General features: G+C 39.0%; 1 protein-coding gene across 5 annotated transcripts in view; it reads right to left on the bottom strand.

Annotated features, from left to right (window-relative positions):
• Nucleotides 1–19,906, bottom strand: part of TRAPPC9 (trafficking protein particle complex subunit 9) — a 530,046-nt gene that overhangs the window by 495,321 nt on the left and 14,819 nt on the right. For 4 of the 5 annotated variants that reach the window (XM_075743254.1, XM_075743257.1, XM_075743258.1 and 1 more), the window contains exons 4-8: nucleotides 18,852–18,980; nucleotides 13,689–13,715; nucleotides 12,155–12,276; nucleotides 8,898–9,023; nucleotides 1,938–2,154 (exon numbers count right to left, since the gene is read on the bottom strand). In XM_075743254.1, coding sequence (XP_075599369.1) covers nucleotides 1,938–2,154; nucleotides 8,898–9,023; nucleotides 12,155–12,276; nucleotides 13,689–13,715; nucleotides 18,852–18,980 — 621 coding nt within the window. The remainder of the gene's footprint in view (nucleotides 1–1,937; nucleotides 2,155–8,897; nucleotides 9,024–12,154; nucleotides 12,277–13,688; nucleotides 13,716–18,851; nucleotides 18,981–19,906) is intronic. The other variant, XM_075743256.1, reaches the window with a different exon arrangement.

The raw sequence follows: 19,906 nt of genomic DNA, 5'->3' as shown, positions 1-19,906 counted from the left end.
AGTACTCTTCATTAAACTTGTTTTAGTAGTAAGCAAGAGGAATAATTTTTAAATAACAGATATTCCAAGATGTGCAATACTTCATAAACTTCTAAACAGCCTTCCTTCTAAAATTACCCTTTAGATTTGGCAAACTTTTTTAGAAATATTTACTGCAACCAAACCTTGAGAGTTTATATTTTGCACACAAGAGTCACGTTACTTTTCATGCATGAAATGTCATTCTTATCAAGTACAGTGATCTTTCCATATGTCTCTGAAAAAGCCATTTTAGGGGTAAAATCTGACAAGTCACTTCAGTCCAACATAAAGGTAAGATAAAAATTAAAAGATAAACACCTCTTCTCCCAATACAGTCCTATCCCAATCTTCTCCTTTTCCATCATAGGCTACAGCATAATTTTTCCAGCTCATTCTCTCTTCTTAGACTCTTTGTATCTTTGTCTAGTTCACATTTTCTGCTTCCTCTCACATATAATTTTTTTCAGAAACTGATAGAATCATAGAATGGTTTGGGTTGGAAGGGACCTCAAAGATCATCTAGTTCCAACCCCCCTGCCATGGGCAGGGACACCCTCCACTAGACCACGTTGCGCAAAGTCCCATCCAACCTGGCCTTGAACACTTCCAGGGAGGGGGCCTCCACAACCTCTCTGGGCAACCTGTTCCAGTACCTCACCACCCTCACAGTCAATAATTTCTTCCTAATATCTAATCGAAATCTACCCTCCTTCCTTTAAAACCATTACCCCTTGTCCTATCACTCCATGCCCTTGTAAACAGCCCCTCTCCAGCTTTCCTGTAGGCCCCTTCAGGTACTGGAAGGCTGCTGTAAGTCTCCCCGGAGCCTTCTCTTCTCCAGGCTGAACAAGCCCAACTCGCTCAGCCTGTCCTCATAGGAGAGGTGCTCCAGCCCTCTGAGCATCTTCATGGCCTCCTCTGGACTCACCTATTGCTTGCTGCTCCTCTCCTAAAGCTAGAACATTTAGTGAATAGTCCCCAAAAATGCTCTTATGCAGAATAATGAAAGTTTTTTGGGCAACATAGAAAGATTTACTCAAAAGGAGTTCCCAAGCAGCATATTAGCTTGCAGCACAGTATATTAAAACCAAGACAGCTTTCAAAATTATTACTTTATATACAGCTTTAGATAACATTGATAAAATTTTTGAAACATAGTTTACCTAAAGAAGGGCAGCAAGCAGCACATAACTTGCAGAAAGTGAACACAGTGTTTAACAGCTACAAGAACTGGTGTGTGTTCTTATGGACTACTTTTCCTTTGGTTTTTAAGATGCCATAAAATAGTAATTCAAATGACATATAACATCTCGAAACTGTTGAAATGTCTTAACCAAATGCTAGTCTTACAGATACCACCACTCTGATCTAATTTGTGGAAAAATGTGACATATTAGATTCTACAGTTATAGATATAATTACGTTATATGTACATATGTATGTGTGTCTATGTAGAAGAATATGTAAAAGAATCTCTCATTCCTTGATTATAAGAACAAATAACAACAAATACCAAAAGAAATACAATTTCTGGTAGACAAATTGAAGGTACTTTAATTAAAAAAGTACTCAAAATAAAATACGATCTTTTTTGTATTGAGAAGAGTATAATGAAAAACAAATACATTTTTGAAACAGAATAGAAGTGAAGCTCTCATAAATAAAGTGTAATTATTTGCTGCAAACAGAGGAATACAGCAACACATTCAGCAGTATCTCACAGAAATTTGAAATTATTGAAAGCGACCCTAAGAAAAAAATGAAGGTACTGTTTTAAAGAACTGCTCTATTTGCCACAATTAGTTTCAGATCGGTAAATCGCTTTGGTTTAATTTGAAATCTCTCAAGGAAATTAGTTATAGAAAGCCAGTTGAGTGACCTATTATGCAAATCCATACTTTCCCAAAGATGCTTACCTTTGCTGAAATCTTTAGGATCCAATGACAAGCTATAGCCAGGGAGAGTTTCCAAAAGCAATTTGTAGCAGGCCCTCCATCCAGGTTCTGGGATGCTGGGTGCAGCGCACTGCATTGCTGCTATACGCTTGAAAAACGCAGACTTTCGATGAAAACCAATACGTTCATACAGCTCAGAAAGAATGCTGTAACGCTGGATTTTTTCTTCTTCTGAAAGCTGAAATTTAAGGGGAAAACAGAAAAGGATTTTTTTAAATCAAAATTCTAAAGCACATATCTGAGTTTAAAAGAAAAAATAACAGAAGGAAAAAAAAAATGTAGTAGACATATCTCCAACACTACAGAAGGCCAGTGAATTTGCATATAGCCACTCATGACAGCTTCTACTGCCAGGAAAACTTAAGCTTGCTTCAAGTTCAACAGCTAACGAAAGCAGCAAAGATAGGGTTCTTCAGCAACTTTGTCAGTAGTACTAACAAGTAAATAGTCAAAACAGCCAATAACAGCTTCAGATTTTATGGAAAATATTTAACGTGATATTCATGTGCCTAAGAAGGCAAAAATATAACACTTCCAAAATCTATTGATTTACCGAGTTAAGCATTTTCATATCTTTAAGATTAAATCTAATTAATAATCTTGAAATCTAAGGCTATGAAAGCAAAGAAACTACTGTCTCAATTTTTACATGTCTTTGATCTTGTAAAACACAAAATTTTTATACCATATTATACATACACAGACTGCCAACTACTGAGGAAGAAATCAACGAAAGGTTAAGCCCCATTAGGCTTAAAGTTGAAACAAACTTGATGAGTAACTACCAACATGTGCTTCTTTAGCTTAACGATATATTGGCACAAGTCCCAAGTACCCATTCTTTCCCCTCTGCTTTGAATGACAATCTTGCTTTAAAATCAGCCAAGAAGAAACTGCCGCAGAAATTCTAGAAGCCACCTACTTCAAGTCTACATCCCAGTAACAAGCAATATTGAGTTCTGAAGGTGGACCAATGCTGACACCTAGTGCACAATATCTGGCATGGACAACCAAAACGAATACAAAACATTTTAAATAACTCTAAAGTTGCTAACACGTTTTGCAAAGGCGTTTAAAATGACAAACTTCATACAAAAATAGCACTAAAGGACAGGAACTCATTCTTCAAAGCTTAAAGTATCAATCACTGGATTCTGTGCATTTAACTTCAGATATTTAAAGCTTTGGAAAGTCAAAAGAAGACGCTAGACACACTGGTTAACTTTTAGGTCTTATAAATGAAGCTTCGAAACATCTTTTAGTCACTTAAACCCTAATATAATTACAAGAAAAATAGCCTGTTTTCAAAAATCACTTCTAATTTTGGACATAGACATGAGAGACCTCAAAGAAGCCTAGAGTTTTCAGAAGGCACCATGACCTTATCTGATAGTTCAAATCTTAGTGCTTCAGGATATGAAGAGACACAGATAGATAGACTAGCAAATAATTTCAGAAAGTTGCAGACGATTTTTGAAGCTGAAGTTGCTATTTCCCTCAGAATTTACAACACAAGATGACGCCCAGCACAAAACTACCACCCATCCATATAAAAGACCAATCCCTGTAACATGAGTTGTAAAAAGGCAATTGCACCAAGCTGAACGCTTTCATGAATCAATGCAGCTGGAAAGAACACAAGGCACAAAAAGAAAATACAGAACAATTTTAAACTAGTTTATCAGAAACCCCAAAAGCTATAATTCAGAAAGAACATGAGGTGCCAGGTTAAGGTTACCTACTCTAGCAGAAAAAAAGTTGCTCCACATTCCCCCCCCTTATTTTTTTCCATTAATGTCATTTTTTAAAAGCACAATAAACAATATGGTAGCAGAGTTGAAAAGGGCATGAGCACATGATCACCTACTAAAGTTAGAAAAGCTTGGGGGAAAAAAAAAAAACTATCAAAAGCTGTTCCTCAAAAACATAATACTGTCAATGTTCACGCACCTATGGAAACTAGATTTTTTAAGATGAGAAAAGACAGGGAAATGCTATTTAGGTAGACATTAGTGATCACTAGTAATTGGAACAACTATCAGAGAGGCAAAAGATTCTCAGAAAGTTTTATTCTTATTGTAACTGAGTAAGTTTTTAATGCTGCTACTTAACTTCTTGCTTAATGATTCTCCACAAAGTTACTCAAATATTTTCTGCAGTTGCAGGAAACTGTTTTTTCATCACCAGAAAGACAGCAAAAATGCGTTTTGCCTCAGCACAAATAGTTACGTGTTACCACCCAGGGATTTAAAAGAAAGAAAGGAAAAAAACCCACCCAAAACCCACACAGATACTCCAAGTGGTTAATTCTGGGAAGACTGCAGCAGGCATTCTGCAAGCCATTAGTACAGCGTTTACAAACATCTTTCCTGACCTTACAAATTTATAAAAGCTTAAAGCCTACGAAGTGTATGGGAAAAAAGAAGATTTTCTTCCTAATATCTAATATAAATCTACCCTCCTTCAGTTTAAAGCCATTACCCCTTGTCCTATCACTCTATGCCCTCATAAACAGCCCCTCTCCAGCTTTCCTGTAGGCCCCTTCAGGTACTGGAAGGCTGCTGTAAGGTCTCCCTGGAGCCTTCTCTTCTCCAGGCTGAACAAGCCCAACTCTCTCAGCCCGTCTTCATAGGAGAGGTGCTCCAGCGCTCTCATCATCTTTGTGGCTCTATCTTCTACGATGTCTCTGGATGGCATCCCTTCCCTCTAGCGTGTTGAGCACACCACACAGCTTGGTGTCGTCAGCAAACCTCCTGAGGGTGCACTTGATCCCACTGTCCATGTCGCTGACAAAGATGTTGAATAGTGCCAGTCCCAATACCAACCCCTGATGAACACCACTTGTCACTGAGCTCCACTTGGACATGGAGCCGTTGACTGCAACTCTTTGAGTGCGACCATCCAGCCAATTACTTATCCACCGAGTGGTCCATCCTTAAAATCCCTGGCTCTCCAATTTAGAGACATGCAGGACAGTGTCAAATGCTTTGCTCAAATCCAGGCAGATGACCTCATTTGCTCTTCCCTTATCCACCAATGCTGTAACCCCGTCATAAAAGGCCACCAAATTTGTCAGGCATGATTTGCCCTTAGTGAAGCCATGTTGGCTGTCACCAATCATGTCCTTATTTTCCAAGTGCCTGAGCAGAGTTCCCAGGAGGATCTGCTCCATGATCTTGCTGAACACAGATCTTGCCAACCTGTGGTTCCCCAGGTCTTCCTTTTTTCCCTTTTTAAAAATTGGGATTATGTTTCCCCTTTTCTCATCAGTGGGAACTTCACCGGACTGACACGACTTCTCAAATGTGATGGAAAGTGGCTGAGAAACTTCATCCACCAGTTCCCTAGGACCCGGGGATGCATCTCATTAGCTCCTATGGACTTGTGCACCTTCAGGTTCCTTAGATGGTCTCGAACCTGATCTCCTCCTACAGTGTGCAGTTCTTCATTCTCCTATTCCCTGCCTCTGCCTTCTGAGGCTTGGGTGGTGTGGCTAGAGCACTTGCCAGTGAAGACTCAGGCAAAAAAGTCATAGAGTACCTCAGCCTTCTCCATATCCCGGGTTATTAGGTCTCGTTTCATTCTGGAGGGGGCCCACATGCTCCCTAGTCTTCCTTTTATCACTGACGTACCTATAGAAGATTTTCTTGTTGCCCCTGATGTCCCCAGATAAATTCAATTCTGTCAGGGCTTTAGCTTTCCTAAGCTGATCTCTGGCTGCTCAGACAGCATCTCTGTATTCCTCCCAGGCTACCTGCCCTTGCTCCCACCCTCTGTAGGCTTCCTTTTGTCTTTGAGTTTGTCCAGGAGCTCCTTATTCATCCATGCAGGCCTCCAACATCTGACGCACAGCATATTTTCCATACGGTTTATTTTCATTTAATAGTTATAACAAACTAAGTTACTAATTGCACCTGTAAAGGCTGTAGTTCACTATCCAAGCAATTGAGCCATTTTTTTCACAGGCTTGTTTTAAGACAAGCTTTCAAGAGGGTAACTTTTTATTTGTTTTTAATTATTCCTCACTATATTAAAATTCTATCATCTCACTGTCTTTGTAATTAGATGTTACAATTTATTCCCCATAACTGGATGCAAAGATAAGTCTTACTACCCTGCAGCTCTCCTATAATCAGAAAACACTAATTACATAATGTTACTAGACTGGGTAGAAGATTGAATATATGGAAAGAAACTAGTTTTCCTGTTTATCAGACACATACACTTTATCCTGGGAGGTGTTTTTCTGTTGCTGAATATTGGTTGTGCTGATGTTCTACCTGCAAAAGAAAAACCACTGTCCTACAGTCTGTATCCTTAACCTATCACAGGATGACTCCTCCTTTGAGTTAGTCCCAAATTATAAATATAACTATTACCTGCTTCCATGCTATTTACAGTAAATCTTGAAGAGCTGTAAATATAATTCCGAGCCATATCCCTCTTTATGGAAAATACATTCCGCAACACTGGAAAGATTCTCTTCCTCATATTTCTCATAATAATGCTTTCTAGAAACACTTCCACCCAATGAAATAAAAAAATAGTAGACATGCAGTTACGAGCTAGATGAATGTCATCCTTGATTGAAATCAATAAAGGTAAAGAATGGTTCACAGCTCAGCAGTGGGCTTCAATACCCAAATAATCAATACTGTCAAGGTGTCGGTTTGTCCTTTTTTTATTTTTTTTTTAAAAGCAACTATTTACTGAACTGCTACAGTGGCATAATGGCAATAGTAGATATAGCTGACATCAGGAAATGAACAACGGATCATTAGGTATACAAGGTACAGCAGAAGATTCAGTGGAAAAGACTCAACCCAAACTATTAATATGATCTTTTAAAAAATTCAAAAAAAAAAAAAAAATCAGTGAATACCAATATCACTTGAGAAGAAAAATGATCATGCTCCTTAGTATCTAATTTAACCTTTTCATTTTTTTTTTCTAGAACACATCTACTGTGTGCCAACATCATGAAGTTTGATCACGCATATTGTACAAGCAATAGTTACGCTCAATGACACAGAATCATCACAGAACTGGCACGGTTGGAAGGGACCTCGAAAGATCCTTTGGTGCAGCCTGGGAAAGGGAGTCTAGAAGAGATCATCTAGCACCCTGTTCTCTTTGTAGCTGCCCTTTAAGGACTGGAATACTGTGATAAGACCACCCCTGAGCCTTCTCTTCTCCCTGGAGAAGAGACCTAACTTCTTCCTCATGAGAAAGCCTCTCCAGCCCCTTGATCATCTTCAGGGCATTCTTTTGGATCCTCTCCAGTCTGTCCACATCTTTCTTGAATTGCGGGGACCAGAACTGGACACAGTACTGCAGGTGTGGCCTGACAAGGGCTGAGTAGAGCGGGATGATCACATCTCTGTCTCTGCCAGCAATGCCCCTGCGGATGCAGCCCAGGATCCGATTTGCCTTTGTTTCTGCAGCAGCGCACTGCAGACTCCTGTTCAGCTTGTTGTCCACCAGGACCCCCAGGTCCCTTTCAGCAAAGTTGCTCCCCAGCCATACAGAGATTCTGGCCTGTACTGGGCTCTCTGGTTATGTTATTGCAGGCGCAACACGTTGCACTCGTCTTTGTTAAACCTCATACAGTTCTTGCCAGCCCACTCTTCCAGCCTGTCTGTAAAATGGCTCTCCCTTTTGATGTGTCCACCTCAGCACCCAGTTCAGTATCATCATCAATCCCATCATCCAGATCATTTTTTAAGATGTTGAACAGCATGTGACCCAGTATCGAACCCTGGGTCACCCCACTTGTGACAGGCTGCCAGCCCAAGTGAAAACCGTTGGTTACCACCCTCAGAGTGGTCTGTTAGCCAATTTCCTACCCAACTTGCAGACCACCCATCCAGTCTGTATCTTGCCAGTTTGCTCAGAAGAAGGTTGTGGGAAACAGTGTCAAACACTTTGCTGGAGGTTGCTAGATGATATCTGCATTAACTCCCTAAATTCTTACTAAGCTACAACAAAAATATGTAATATACCTGATTTTTATTTCAAGGTTTTCCTGCCAGTGGGAGATCTGGCGTTTATAGAATATATTTTATATAACGTGACAATGCACACTGAGGCAGGCTTTACATGCACAAAGATTTATTTGTGGGGTCAACAGCTGATGGCATCCATCAAGTTCAAAGTTCCTTTAGGGGAAAAACAAAACAGAGAGAAAGAGACCAGCCAGCTAGGAAGAAAAGCAGTGGGGCCTCCAGAACACCCTTCTCTGGTTCTCTCCAACACAGCAAGTGACAAAAATGATGATGCCTTCTCACCATGCTTTTTCACTGGATGCATTTCATCAGGAACAACACAAACTCTTAAGTGTTACTATTTGGGGCTATTAGATCTGGCTGGGGCCAGCTTTGATCAGGGTACATATTGCATGCTGACTAGCTGCCAAGCTTTGTGCTTGTGTATTCTCCTCTGAATTCTTTTCTGATTTGGCCTAACCAAGAATTTGCAGTACACAACAAAAATCCAACTGATTACCAACACTAGTCAGATTCTTAAGCTCACTTTGCCATTCCTGATTTGCTCACAGTTTCCTTGAGCAAGATATAATCAAGGGGAGGAAAAAAAAAAGTCCATTGCAGATCTGTCCCAAGCAGCTATTTTTCCCTAGGTACAATGTCATAATAGAACAATAATGGGATTTTTTTTCCTTCACAAGGGAGAATAACCAATAGAGTCTTTAATCTCAAACTAAGTCCTCATGTTTTTAGATGAACTCTGAATACCTTTTAAACCAGACTCACAGATGTGAAAATGCTCAGAAGTCAAGTCCTAGTGAGAAGGAAGGTACCGACACAGAAAATAAACTGGAGTCTGCTGAATCTAAGTAACTTTTATACTTCAGTATAATCTCTCAAACAAAAAGAGAAAAATAACTGGACTTTCCACACTGACCTGACGAAGGTTGATATAAACTGCATTTTGAAGAAACTCAGAGGCTTCCATGCTTCTTTTCTGTATTGCAAGGACTCTCACTGCCTTCACGCAGGCTTCCAGTTCAATCACACCAGCATTCTTGTACTTGAAGAGGGAGAAAATTAAAATAATTTTGAAGTATTGCACCTGGTAGATTTGATAAGTATTTCTGCTCAACACATAAATCAGCTGTCACATCTTCAAAATCCAGCAATTCTTTAATGTTAGTGTCTATATTGTTAAATTATCAACATATGCCCAAGTGAAAATTAAGGTGTCATCTAAAATGTTATTATGCAACAACAGTTTTCAGCCTCTCCACTCACTTATTTTGAGACACAGCGCAGCTTCAGTCTGAGAGTTCAGACAAAGAGAAAACTTGGAAATACTAGTATCATTTTTGGATAACCTCATATGTACGGTGGGTGTGGGTAGTGTGTCTGCAACAAAGAAATAAATTCTACCTTCACAGTGTAATAGGTACGTAAGCAAAAAGGTCAATTTTACAGTAATTCATCACCACCTAATACTGTTCCATCACAATAAAGGAAGAATTAATTCTGCCTTTTCTACTTATTACAAAATACACAATATAGCACAGGAAGCTGTAGCAACAAAACTTTAGTTTTACTGCATCAATTTTCTCTTTAGTTAAAACAGTAACTGATGACAAGTGAATTACAAACCATTCTGAGTTTTCTAGTATCTATTTACAAAACATTTGCTGTAAATGACTGTTTGAGTTATTTAGCTTGCTTAAGAAAGGCAGGACACAGTGTAGGTGTGCTTTGATCTGTTTGAGCTTTGCCCAAGAGGCTCTTTTCTAAACAAACAATCTGATCTAGTTATTTCCTCAAACAATACCGATATTGGATATTTGAGTCAAACTATCTCCTGCCGAAGTTAAACTCTGTTAAGATATTTATCATGTTTGAAATGTAATGGGGGAAATAAAGCTCAGAACAAAATGCAACAGTTACTCGACCAAAGCAGTTATATATTCCTCTCTTGGGCATTTATATCAGTAAAAACAAATCATTGGAGATTTAACCTGTTTTAGAAGATGCTACAAATGTTTCTTAAGCTCAGTGATAACAAAAACTACGTACAAAGAGTTGCTTCCTCAGCATTAGAGCTAGGAGGTACTCTATCTGTAGGTCTTAGACAAAAGCTAACTATGCTTGTCTTCAACAGTTATAGATCAGTCCCACAACAAAGCTCTTCGTTATTTGCAAGCAAAGCTGCAGTGAAGCACAGTTATGACTTGCTGAGAGAATAATGTATATTATTATAATCAAACTATAAATATCCTGCCTTAAGTCCAAAGTCGAATAATTTTACACTTCTAAAGAAATTATACATTTCTAGACAAGCAACTTACCCTTAAGGTAACATAAAAAGCTGAAAGCATAGTTGAAAATTATTGTTATATTGATGGATTCAAATTTATCTGAAACTATCCCCAAAACTATCACCTTTCATTGCTCCTGAACATAAATTAACTAATGCACACAATTTATCTTGTTTCATTTGGAGAGTCTCCCTTCAACACAGACACGGAAATGCCACATCATATTTACATAGCTTAGTCTAAATATACTTTCAAAGATACCTGAAATTAAAAAGTGATTAAAGTATAAATAACTACATTGCAATAGAATTAAACTTAACGTTGATGTGGATACTGAGCCACTATTGTCACAGTACGAAATCTTTCTTTTCCTCTTCATATCATGAAAGCAAACATTAAGCTACCTTACTATCTTACGCTCTGAATATTTGCACAAAAAACTAAAAAAAAAAAAAAACCAAAACAAAACACTCCCATAGAGCTAAAAACTATTTTATTTTTCTAAATCCTCTTTTAACAACGCAAAAATCCTCTTTTAACTTCATTAAGTTCAACAAGGCCAAGTGCAAGGTCCTGCATGTGGGTCAGGGCAATCCCAAGGACAGCTACAAGCTGGGCAGAGAATGGATTGAGAGCAGCCCTGAGGAGAAGGACTTGGGGTGTTGGCTGATGAAAAGCTCAATGTGACCCAGCAATATGCGCTAGTAGCCCAGAAAGCCAACTGTATCCTGGCCTGCGTCAAAAGAAGCATGACCAGGAGGTCAAGGGAGGGGATTCTGCCCCTCTACTCTGCACTTGTGAGACCCCACCTGGAGTGCTGTGTCCAGCTCTGGAGGCCCCAGGACAAGGAGGACATGGAGCTGTTGGAGCGAGTCTAGAGGAGGTCCAGGAAGATGGTCAGAGGGCTGGAGCACCTCTCCTATGAGGACAGGCTGAGAGAGTTAGGATTGTTCAGCCTGGAGAAAAGGCGGCTCTGGGGAGATCTAATTGCAGCCTTCCAGTACCTGAAGGGGCCTACAGGAAAGCTGGAGTGGGACTGTTTATCAGGGAGCGTAGTGACAGGACAAGGGGTAATGACCTTAAACTGAAGGAGGGTAGATTTAGATTAGATATTAGGAAGAAATTCTTTACTGTGAGGGTGGTGAGGCACTGGACCAGGTTGCCCAGAGAAGCTGTGGCAGCCACGTCCCTAAAGGGTTCAAGGCCAGGTTGGATGGGGCTTTGGGCAACGTGGTCTAGTGGAGGGTGTCCCTGCCCATGGCAGGGGAGTGGAACTAGATCTTTGAGGTCCCTTCCAACCCAAACCATTCTATGAGTCTAAGAACGTCCTTCACGTTTCCCCCATAGCCCCCTACCTCTCCGCATGCTCTAAATACTAGCCTCCCTGAACAATCCTGTAAAATCATACCCATCTTCAGCAACCTCTTCATAAACTCCTGAATTCCCCAGAGATCACTCCAGCAGGCACAGTATGTAAGCATTCAACTTACACAATGCATAAAAGCAGCACTGGAGTTGATGTATGTATTAATTACCGTAAACATATGTAATAGTTAACAAACCTTCAAATATCTAACACTTCTGCTGAGAGTGCTTTAAAAATGTAAGGCAATTAATCCAACACCTCCAGGTACTAGCAGGAACAGTAAATAGTTTACTCAGCACATTGCTGTTTTAGGCATTGTCTTTGACCAAAGTTCTGAGATTCCCAGACTCTAAACCAAGCACTTAGGAATAATTTATACTACCGAACTATTTCTCCTATTATCATATGTTTTACAAAATGTATTGCACATGCTTTAGAAGATCCTCTGAAACCAAAACCACAGCAGTTCATTATTCACGAGAATTTCAGAGCACCTGGCTTAAAAATAAGTAGGATTACCTTGCCGTAGTAAGAAATAGCTTCTTTATATTTGTCTATGATGTCTTCAGGACTAAGGCAATTCTTGGCACGTCCTATCTCAGCACTGGTATCTGCATTTATACCATTTGAAGTCAGTGCACCTAGAACAGAACAGGGTATGAAATGAGCAGAAGGACTTTTAGCAAATACTAAATATCTAAGAAGAAAACTAGGATATACTGTAGGTTTGACCAAAACATACACAAAGAATATTTGCCCTACCTAGAAAACACTAGTTCTGTTTTACTATGCTATTTTCAAGCGTGCAAATGAAAAATGGATTTAATCATAAACCAGCAAACATGAAATAATCTTTCACGTAGTAAAAAACAAATATTTTCATAATCTTCTACACTTATCTGAGTATTTAGACTATGAATAAAATATTATACTGCTAAAATTAGATTACAGACATATCTGATTATGCAATTTTAATCTTTGAATTATTGTTGTAATTGTTCTTGTTCTACTTAAAAATTGTATTTATAATGCACACCTAAGGAAAACAAAAGTGCAATTTTTTATAAACTAAATATTAGAACAGTGATCTTTTCCTCCAATCATTTAAAACAAAACCTTCTCTTCCCTATGTCTAATCACAGAAAGCCAGGTGTTACATTATAACAAAGGCCACCAAATCTGAGCCTTCCACATTAAAAAAAAATATACCTGAGGCTCAGACAAAACAATAAGATCTTGCGCTTTTTTTATATAAGGAGGCAGCAAGAGACAGAGTCTTTACATACATAAGAGATAAGAATCTGAAACAGAAGCCAAGGAAATCTCAGGTATTACAAAGAACATGAAAATTTTATTTCTAGAATTTAATTTTATTGCAGAGTTAACATAATAAAATCGAAAACATACATCAAAGGTTTGGCAAGGCTCTATACCTTTTTACATCTTACCTAATCTGTAGGATTATATGGTAATTTATTTCTCCAAGAGGTTTCACTACTAAAACAGCAGAGAAATCTTTGTGTTTCAGAGCTGGACCTAACTCTTAATAGACAGTTAAAAACTACTGTGAAAGACAGTTTCTGCTCCCTCTATATATTTAGAAATATGTTATTTTCCATGCTCAAATGCTAAAGCAACTTTTTTATATGTTTATCAACCTTAAAGAATCATACCAAGCACATCTGTAGATTAACACCTTAGGGTTTTTATGGAAGTTAAATTCAAAATCTCTGTTAGTGATGATTGAAAGAATACCATGACACTACAGGTGACCATTCAGGTTTGTTGGTTAAAAAAAATTTTAAAATTCTCACTACTCATGAGAAGAAACAATCATGATTAGAATTTACAGGTACACAATCACGGAACTACAAAACTTGGTTTGTGCCAGTTACCCTTCAGTCTCTTTGCTTCCTCAAGATTTATAGCCAAAAACTCAGCATCAGGAATCAGTACTAGTTTTGGCAAGTGGCAGTAACTATCTATACAAATGCAAAACAAATGCAAGTAATAAAAAGAAAAGATTTTGGAAACATGCATGAAAATAATGTACCTGGATCAATGAGAACTTCTTGTGCCCCTAAAAGGAGGAACAAAAATGATTTTTTTTTTTTTTTCAGCCAACAAAATAAGCTCTTATAATGTTTTATAACTAACATCAGGCTTGAACAAAATTATAAGATTTATTAGGATTATCACTGATATTTTGAAGGACTACCAATTATAATTCAAGTAGTCACCATAAGTTAAATCTCATTTTGTTAAAAAATAAATGTAAAAATCCCATAAACTTGCAATGAATTCTAAGACACAGCAAGAAGAATGGAAGAATTTCAGTGTATAATTTAAATCCATATCCTTTTTCTCCTTTCTCTTTATTCTTGTTTTAGTTGGCAAGTTTCCATCCCAATGTACTTACTAAATTTTAATATCAGGTCCTGCAATGCTTAAATGTCCTTGTGGGAGCTCATTTAACGTACACAATACTGTAGAATAACATTTTCAAATAATTGTACCCCTTTCAATTGTCATTAATTTCATTCCATCAAATTTTATGAATAATTTAATCATAAACCAGACTATTCACCAATAGTTGCCTAGAGTATTGCAAAGAAGTTGGACTATCAGGTGTATAACACCTCGTTGCTCTAAACTTTGATTAAACATGGCAATAAAACTGTTAAAATCATGAGTTAAGCAGTCCCAACAGTTGTTTTATGAGCAAGGCAGGACCTCCCTTCAAGTTATTTGCTCAGATTCCAGACTAGCGAAGTAGAGATTTAGAGCCAGATCGAAAAGATACTCCAACATTTCACTCAGGTTTCCCAATTCTGCCTGGGGAAAGAGGATGGTCAGGTGACAAAATCAAGAGATTAGCACTTCAAAGAAACAAAACACAATAGAGAAAACCAAAATAGTTAGTAAGCTAAACATGAAGCAATCTAAAGTCAGCGTATTCAACGGACAAATCACGTAGCCAACAGACTATGGCCAGCTTCCCGGCCAGCATAATTAAGCAACTCAAAATCTTTTACACTGAAGGTTGCAGAGAGGAATCCAGCCGTTCAAGGGGACACAGCCTAAAGCTCTCCCCCTACAAACAAAAAGTTTTAGGAACATGAAAAATCACACTTCAAAGTTCCCTTTTCACAATCAGCAAGATACTGCAGTCCAAGGACTCATAGCAATGACCAGGGAAGAACCCTGTCTTTGGTGCAGGCAAGATTCCGTGCCTCCTTCCATCAAGCAAGTACTTTAAACACTGTTATCAACTAATTCTCTTCTGAATGAACTATTCCTATCAAAAGAATTTCAAAAGAAGTTGAAGTATAAAGCACCAAAAAAAAAAAAAAGACAATATTCTGATAGTTACAGATAGAAGAATATATGAAATATATTTCAATTCTACTTAGTAGGGAAAAAACCCCCCTCAGAAAAACCCTTTAACACCACTCTCTTAAGCTTGTGCTCTGTATTATACAAAGAGAGACGACACTAATGCTTCTCCCTCCAGAAATATTTTCAAATAAAGCAGACACCGCATTTTTTGAGCGGCCAGGTCCTGTGCTGTAGCCTAAAAATGCCAAATGGTGGAAGTCCCAGGACATTCAAGAGAAACATGTTACTCTTGAGCAGGTCTTGTCAAGGTTGAAGTACAGGCACAAGAAGAGGTGCCAAATTCCAGGCGCATCAGGAAGCAATAAAGGTAACTCACACATCTATCTGCCTCAAAAGTAAGCACAAATTGAACGTCAGCTCCCAGTATGGCATTTCTTGATTTGTGCAGAATTTGGAAACCCTTTTTGTTTCTGACCTACCCTACAGAAAGATACATTGGAATATTTTCCCCAGAGTAAATATTCTCCTCACAAAATTAATTATAACAGAGTAGATTATAAACAAAGCTGTAGTTTGAACATATTTTAAATGAAAGGCACTACAGAGTCAAAAAAAAAAAAGGTATTGAAATTTTCAGAAAACCTTATAGGAAAAAGACATCACAACAACACCTGTTTGGCTAGACAGAGTTCAGCAGTTCAGATCTCAAAACATTAGGAGATCACAACTAGAGTCAGGTAACAATGTCTAATGGACCACGAAGTAACATTTTCATCTGGAAGGGATGACAAAAAAACCCCCTGTAATCAGTTTTTCTTCACACAAAAGTCCTTTGAAAAATCTTGTCATTTGTCATACAAAATTAAAACATTTTTAAAATACGACCACGCTAACAAGTTTGCAAACAGGACTTTGAATTACAAGACAACTTATATAGAGAAGCAGCAATAATATACCCAAAATGTATTTTATTCCATTATTCTGATAACTGTGACTTATTTGTTACCTTCTTTAATAACAAGGAGCCCATTATAAACAAACAAATTGCAACATCCACTGCTAAATACTCATTGAAAAGTGGATAAAGGTCAATAACTGTGTGACATTATACTATAACAGCCAACATAAAATGCACTCATAGGTCATGGGACCAAATGCACAGATTTTAATGACTAGGTATTAGATGAAAAAAAATCAGTATTCTCTCCTGAAATAAGGTAATCTTACTGTCACAATTATCTGGTGTCAACATACACAGTTTGTAACAAAGATAATACAAAGCAAGTGTTTACTAGATTGTGACTTATAGATGCATAAGGATGGGTGGTTGGCTTTTTTTTTTTGATTAAGGAAATCATTTTGATGACATTGGGCAAGAATACTTATACCAGCACTTAAACCCAGCTTCTGTTTGTTTCAGTACTGAAGAATCTCAGTATATATAAACAGCTGTGCTGGGTTAGACCAAGGGCCCATCTAGCTAATAATAATCAATACATTTTTCTTTCATGACCCTAGCCAGCCTCTCCTGAAAGCCACAGAAACTCTCAGGAGCCTTAACACCACGTGGCAAGTGTTCAATTATGCAATTAAAGGCTCATCTCCAAAACCACTAAGGAGCACAGAGAAACAGTGACAGTCAGCTGAACCCCAATAACCTGATCAAAGCCAACAGAGCTATCCAGGGGTGAAACCCATCGAGATCAGTTAACACGAGCAGCTCTCCGGATCACCTTACAGACAGATTGGGGAGGGTTATTGTCTACAGGGGTATGGAACTCATTATAAGATGCAGGGAAATAACATCTTGGGATTGTACAAGGTTTCTTATTGGATGTGTAGGGGACTGTGCTGGTTTAGGCTGGGATGGAGTTCATTTTCTTCACAGTAGCTAGTATGGGGCTAGGTTTTGGATTTGTGCTGAAAACAGTGTCAGTAATATAGAGATTTTTTCATTATTGCTAAGCAGCGCTCACATAGAGCCAAGGCCTTTTCTGCTCCTCACGCCACCCCACCAGCGAGTAGGCTGGGGGTGTAACAAGAAGTTGGGAGGGGACACAGCCAGAACAGCTGACCCCAACTGACCAAAGGGATATTCCACACCATATGACGTCATGCTCTGTTTGTAAATGGGGATGACAGCAGAGAGGTAGGATCATGGCTCAGGAACTAGCTATGCATCAGTTTCAAGTGGTGAGAAGTTGTGCTGTGCACTACTTGTTTTGTATATTCTACTATCATCATCATCTTCCTTTTCTGTCCTATTAAACTGTATTTGTCTCAACCCATGAGTTTTACTTTTTGGGTGGGTTTTTTTCCCCTTTTTGATTCCCTCCTCCATCCTACCGCAGAGGTTGGAGTGAGCGAACGGCTGTGTGGTTGTTTTAGCTGCCAGCTGGGTTAAACCACAACAGGGACAAAACAAAGACAGGGAAGAGGGTGGATCAAGGCAGTTTAAGGGACAAGCATGGAAAACTATAGGGATAAGGGAAGTGCACGCGCATGTGTGTGTGTAGGTCTAAGTACAAATAACTGGAATGGGGCTCTGGGTCTTCCAGGCTTGTAGGTCCAAGTCCCAGTAACTGGTAAGACCTGGCAATCCAGCAGCCAGCTACTGGGTAGATTGAGTGGCTAAAACCAGCTACTGGATGGATCTGTACTACTAACAGGCTGTCATCCTCATCAGCCAGAGAGGGAGTAGAATCAGGCTGTTAGTGCTGTATGTGTTTGCATGAGTTCTGTGTTTTGGCTGTGTGGCTGTGTCTATGTACATTTTGTGTGTGTGTATGTACGTGCATGTACACCTATTGGGAATGCACGCTCACTCTCACAACTGGCTGGACCCGGAGACATGGAGTTGCGTCAGTCTCACCTCTATCACGCGACCAGATCCAAAAACTCCTACCAAGGAGTTCCACATTATACCTATAAATTGAATAAATAACAAATTCCTTTCATTTGCTTTTCCATCGGCTAGCTGTATTTGATGACCTCCAGATCTTCTATCTGAAGAAGCACTGAACCTCTGATCTCTATCCATCCACAACATTCACCATATTATGGAGCTCTCCTATTTCTCCTCAGCCATCTCTTTTGCAGAACATTAGAGTTCTGGGCTATTCAGTTATTCTTTGTACAGAAATCATACCAAGACCATCTTTTTTGCCCATCTGCACCCTCCTTACAGTGGAAAAATTGGGAGACAGGGAACACGAACACCCTTTTGAGCTGGGAAACCGAAATGGCATTCAATATTCCAGATGCAGGCGAACCGCAGACTTAATGATATTTTCAATTTTTTTTTCTCTCTGTTACTCTCCTAATAATTCCTAAAATAGTTTAAGCAAGCGATTTCCCAAAGAATGTCTATCATACCAATGTTAATACAATATTAGTTATGCAATCTGAGAGTTTAGAAAAAGTATACTAAATCTTAAAAATTATGTTGGTTTATCGGTATTGTTAACTAAATCTATTTATTAAATGTTGAATTTAGAATAGCAAAACACCTCTGAATAAACATACCTAACTTATTCTTCTCAATATGAGCAGCTCTGCCATATCATATGTACTTTATGAGACCTGTCTGCATCTCCTCCAGCAAAATTCAAATTAACACAGACACTATTAACAATCAGATGAAGAGATCAAAAGCTTTGCAGCTCTGTGCAAAGCACACATGTCAACCTTAATACCAAAGCAGTAGAGTTGTCATTCATGTAAAACTATTTTTTTTTTTAAATACAGTTCTCCCCTCCCACCTACCCCCTCCAGTTTATCCTGCTGTTGGTATAATTTTACAGAGTTAGGAAGTAGGGAGGAAATTTTCAGGTGTTCAATGGTGGCAAACAGAGTAAAAACGACCTCACATCCTTACCTGGTCTGTGCCTGTTGCCTGCCTCAGCAGAAAGAGAACCTCCTTGTGCCCTGCGAGATCCAACTTTACCTCCAGTACCACCAGGGTAATGATAGATGACTGATGCTGAGCATAACCCCTCAAGAGCAGCTGTAGAGTAAAGAAAAAAGCCAACAGATAGAGATACTTGCAAGAAATGAAGTATCATGTAGCAAAGTCTATTTACACAAACATAAAGTATGCCTCAAATTGGAGACCTAGTGACAAAGGTCATGGAAAAGCCTGAGATACTTAATGTCTTTTTTATCTCTGTTTTTACTGGTACGGTTTACTCTCAGACCTCCCAAATCGCCAAGACTACTAGCAGAGTCTGTAGGAGTATGCACTACCCAGAGTAGAGGAAGACAGACATACAAAGCATGTAATACAATTGCACACAAGTCCACAAAACCAGCTAAGACACATCCACTGATACCAAGAGAGATGGTCAAGGTGAGGCCACTCTCTTATCACCTCCAACAGGCCATGCCAACTGGGGGAGGTTTCTAACAACTGGACAAAGGAAAACATCACAAGCAGGAAGTACCAGGGGTCTACAGGCAGGTCAACTTCAGCTCCCTGGCAAGGCTATAAAGAAATCCTTCTAGAAGCCATTTCCAAGCACATGAAGAAAAAGAAGGCAACCGAGAATAGCAAACATTGATTTAGCAAGGATAAATCAGTCCTTGGCAACCTCACTGGCTCCTACGATGAGATGATTAGCTCAGCAGACAAAGGAACAGCAGTGGATGTTGTATATTTTGACTTTCACAAGACCTTCGGACATGGTCTCCCAGAGCATGCTTATGGCCACATTGATGAGATAAAATCTGGATAGCTGGCCTATAAAGTAGGTGGAAAATGGGCTGGACAGGCATGCTCAAAGGATTGGGATCAGCAGTACAAAGTCCAAATGGTTGCCAGTTACCAGTGGTGTCCCTCAGGAATGAATACCAGGGACAATACTCTAATGTCCTCATTAACAGCCTGGATGATTGCATAGAGCACTCCCAGAAAATTCCTGGGTGATACCAAAT

This window comes from Balearica regulorum, chromosome 2 (genome assembly GCF_011004875.1).
Source record: "Balearica regulorum gibbericeps isolate bBalReg1 chromosome 2, bBalReg1.pri, whole genome shotgun sequence".
Taxonomy (NCBI): domain Eukaryota; kingdom Metazoa; phylum Chordata; class Aves; order Gruiformes; family Gruidae; genus Balearica; species Balearica regulorum.
The sequence above is the reverse complement of the archived record's forward strand: the minus strand, read 5'-3'. Positions and strand labels throughout refer to the sequence as shown.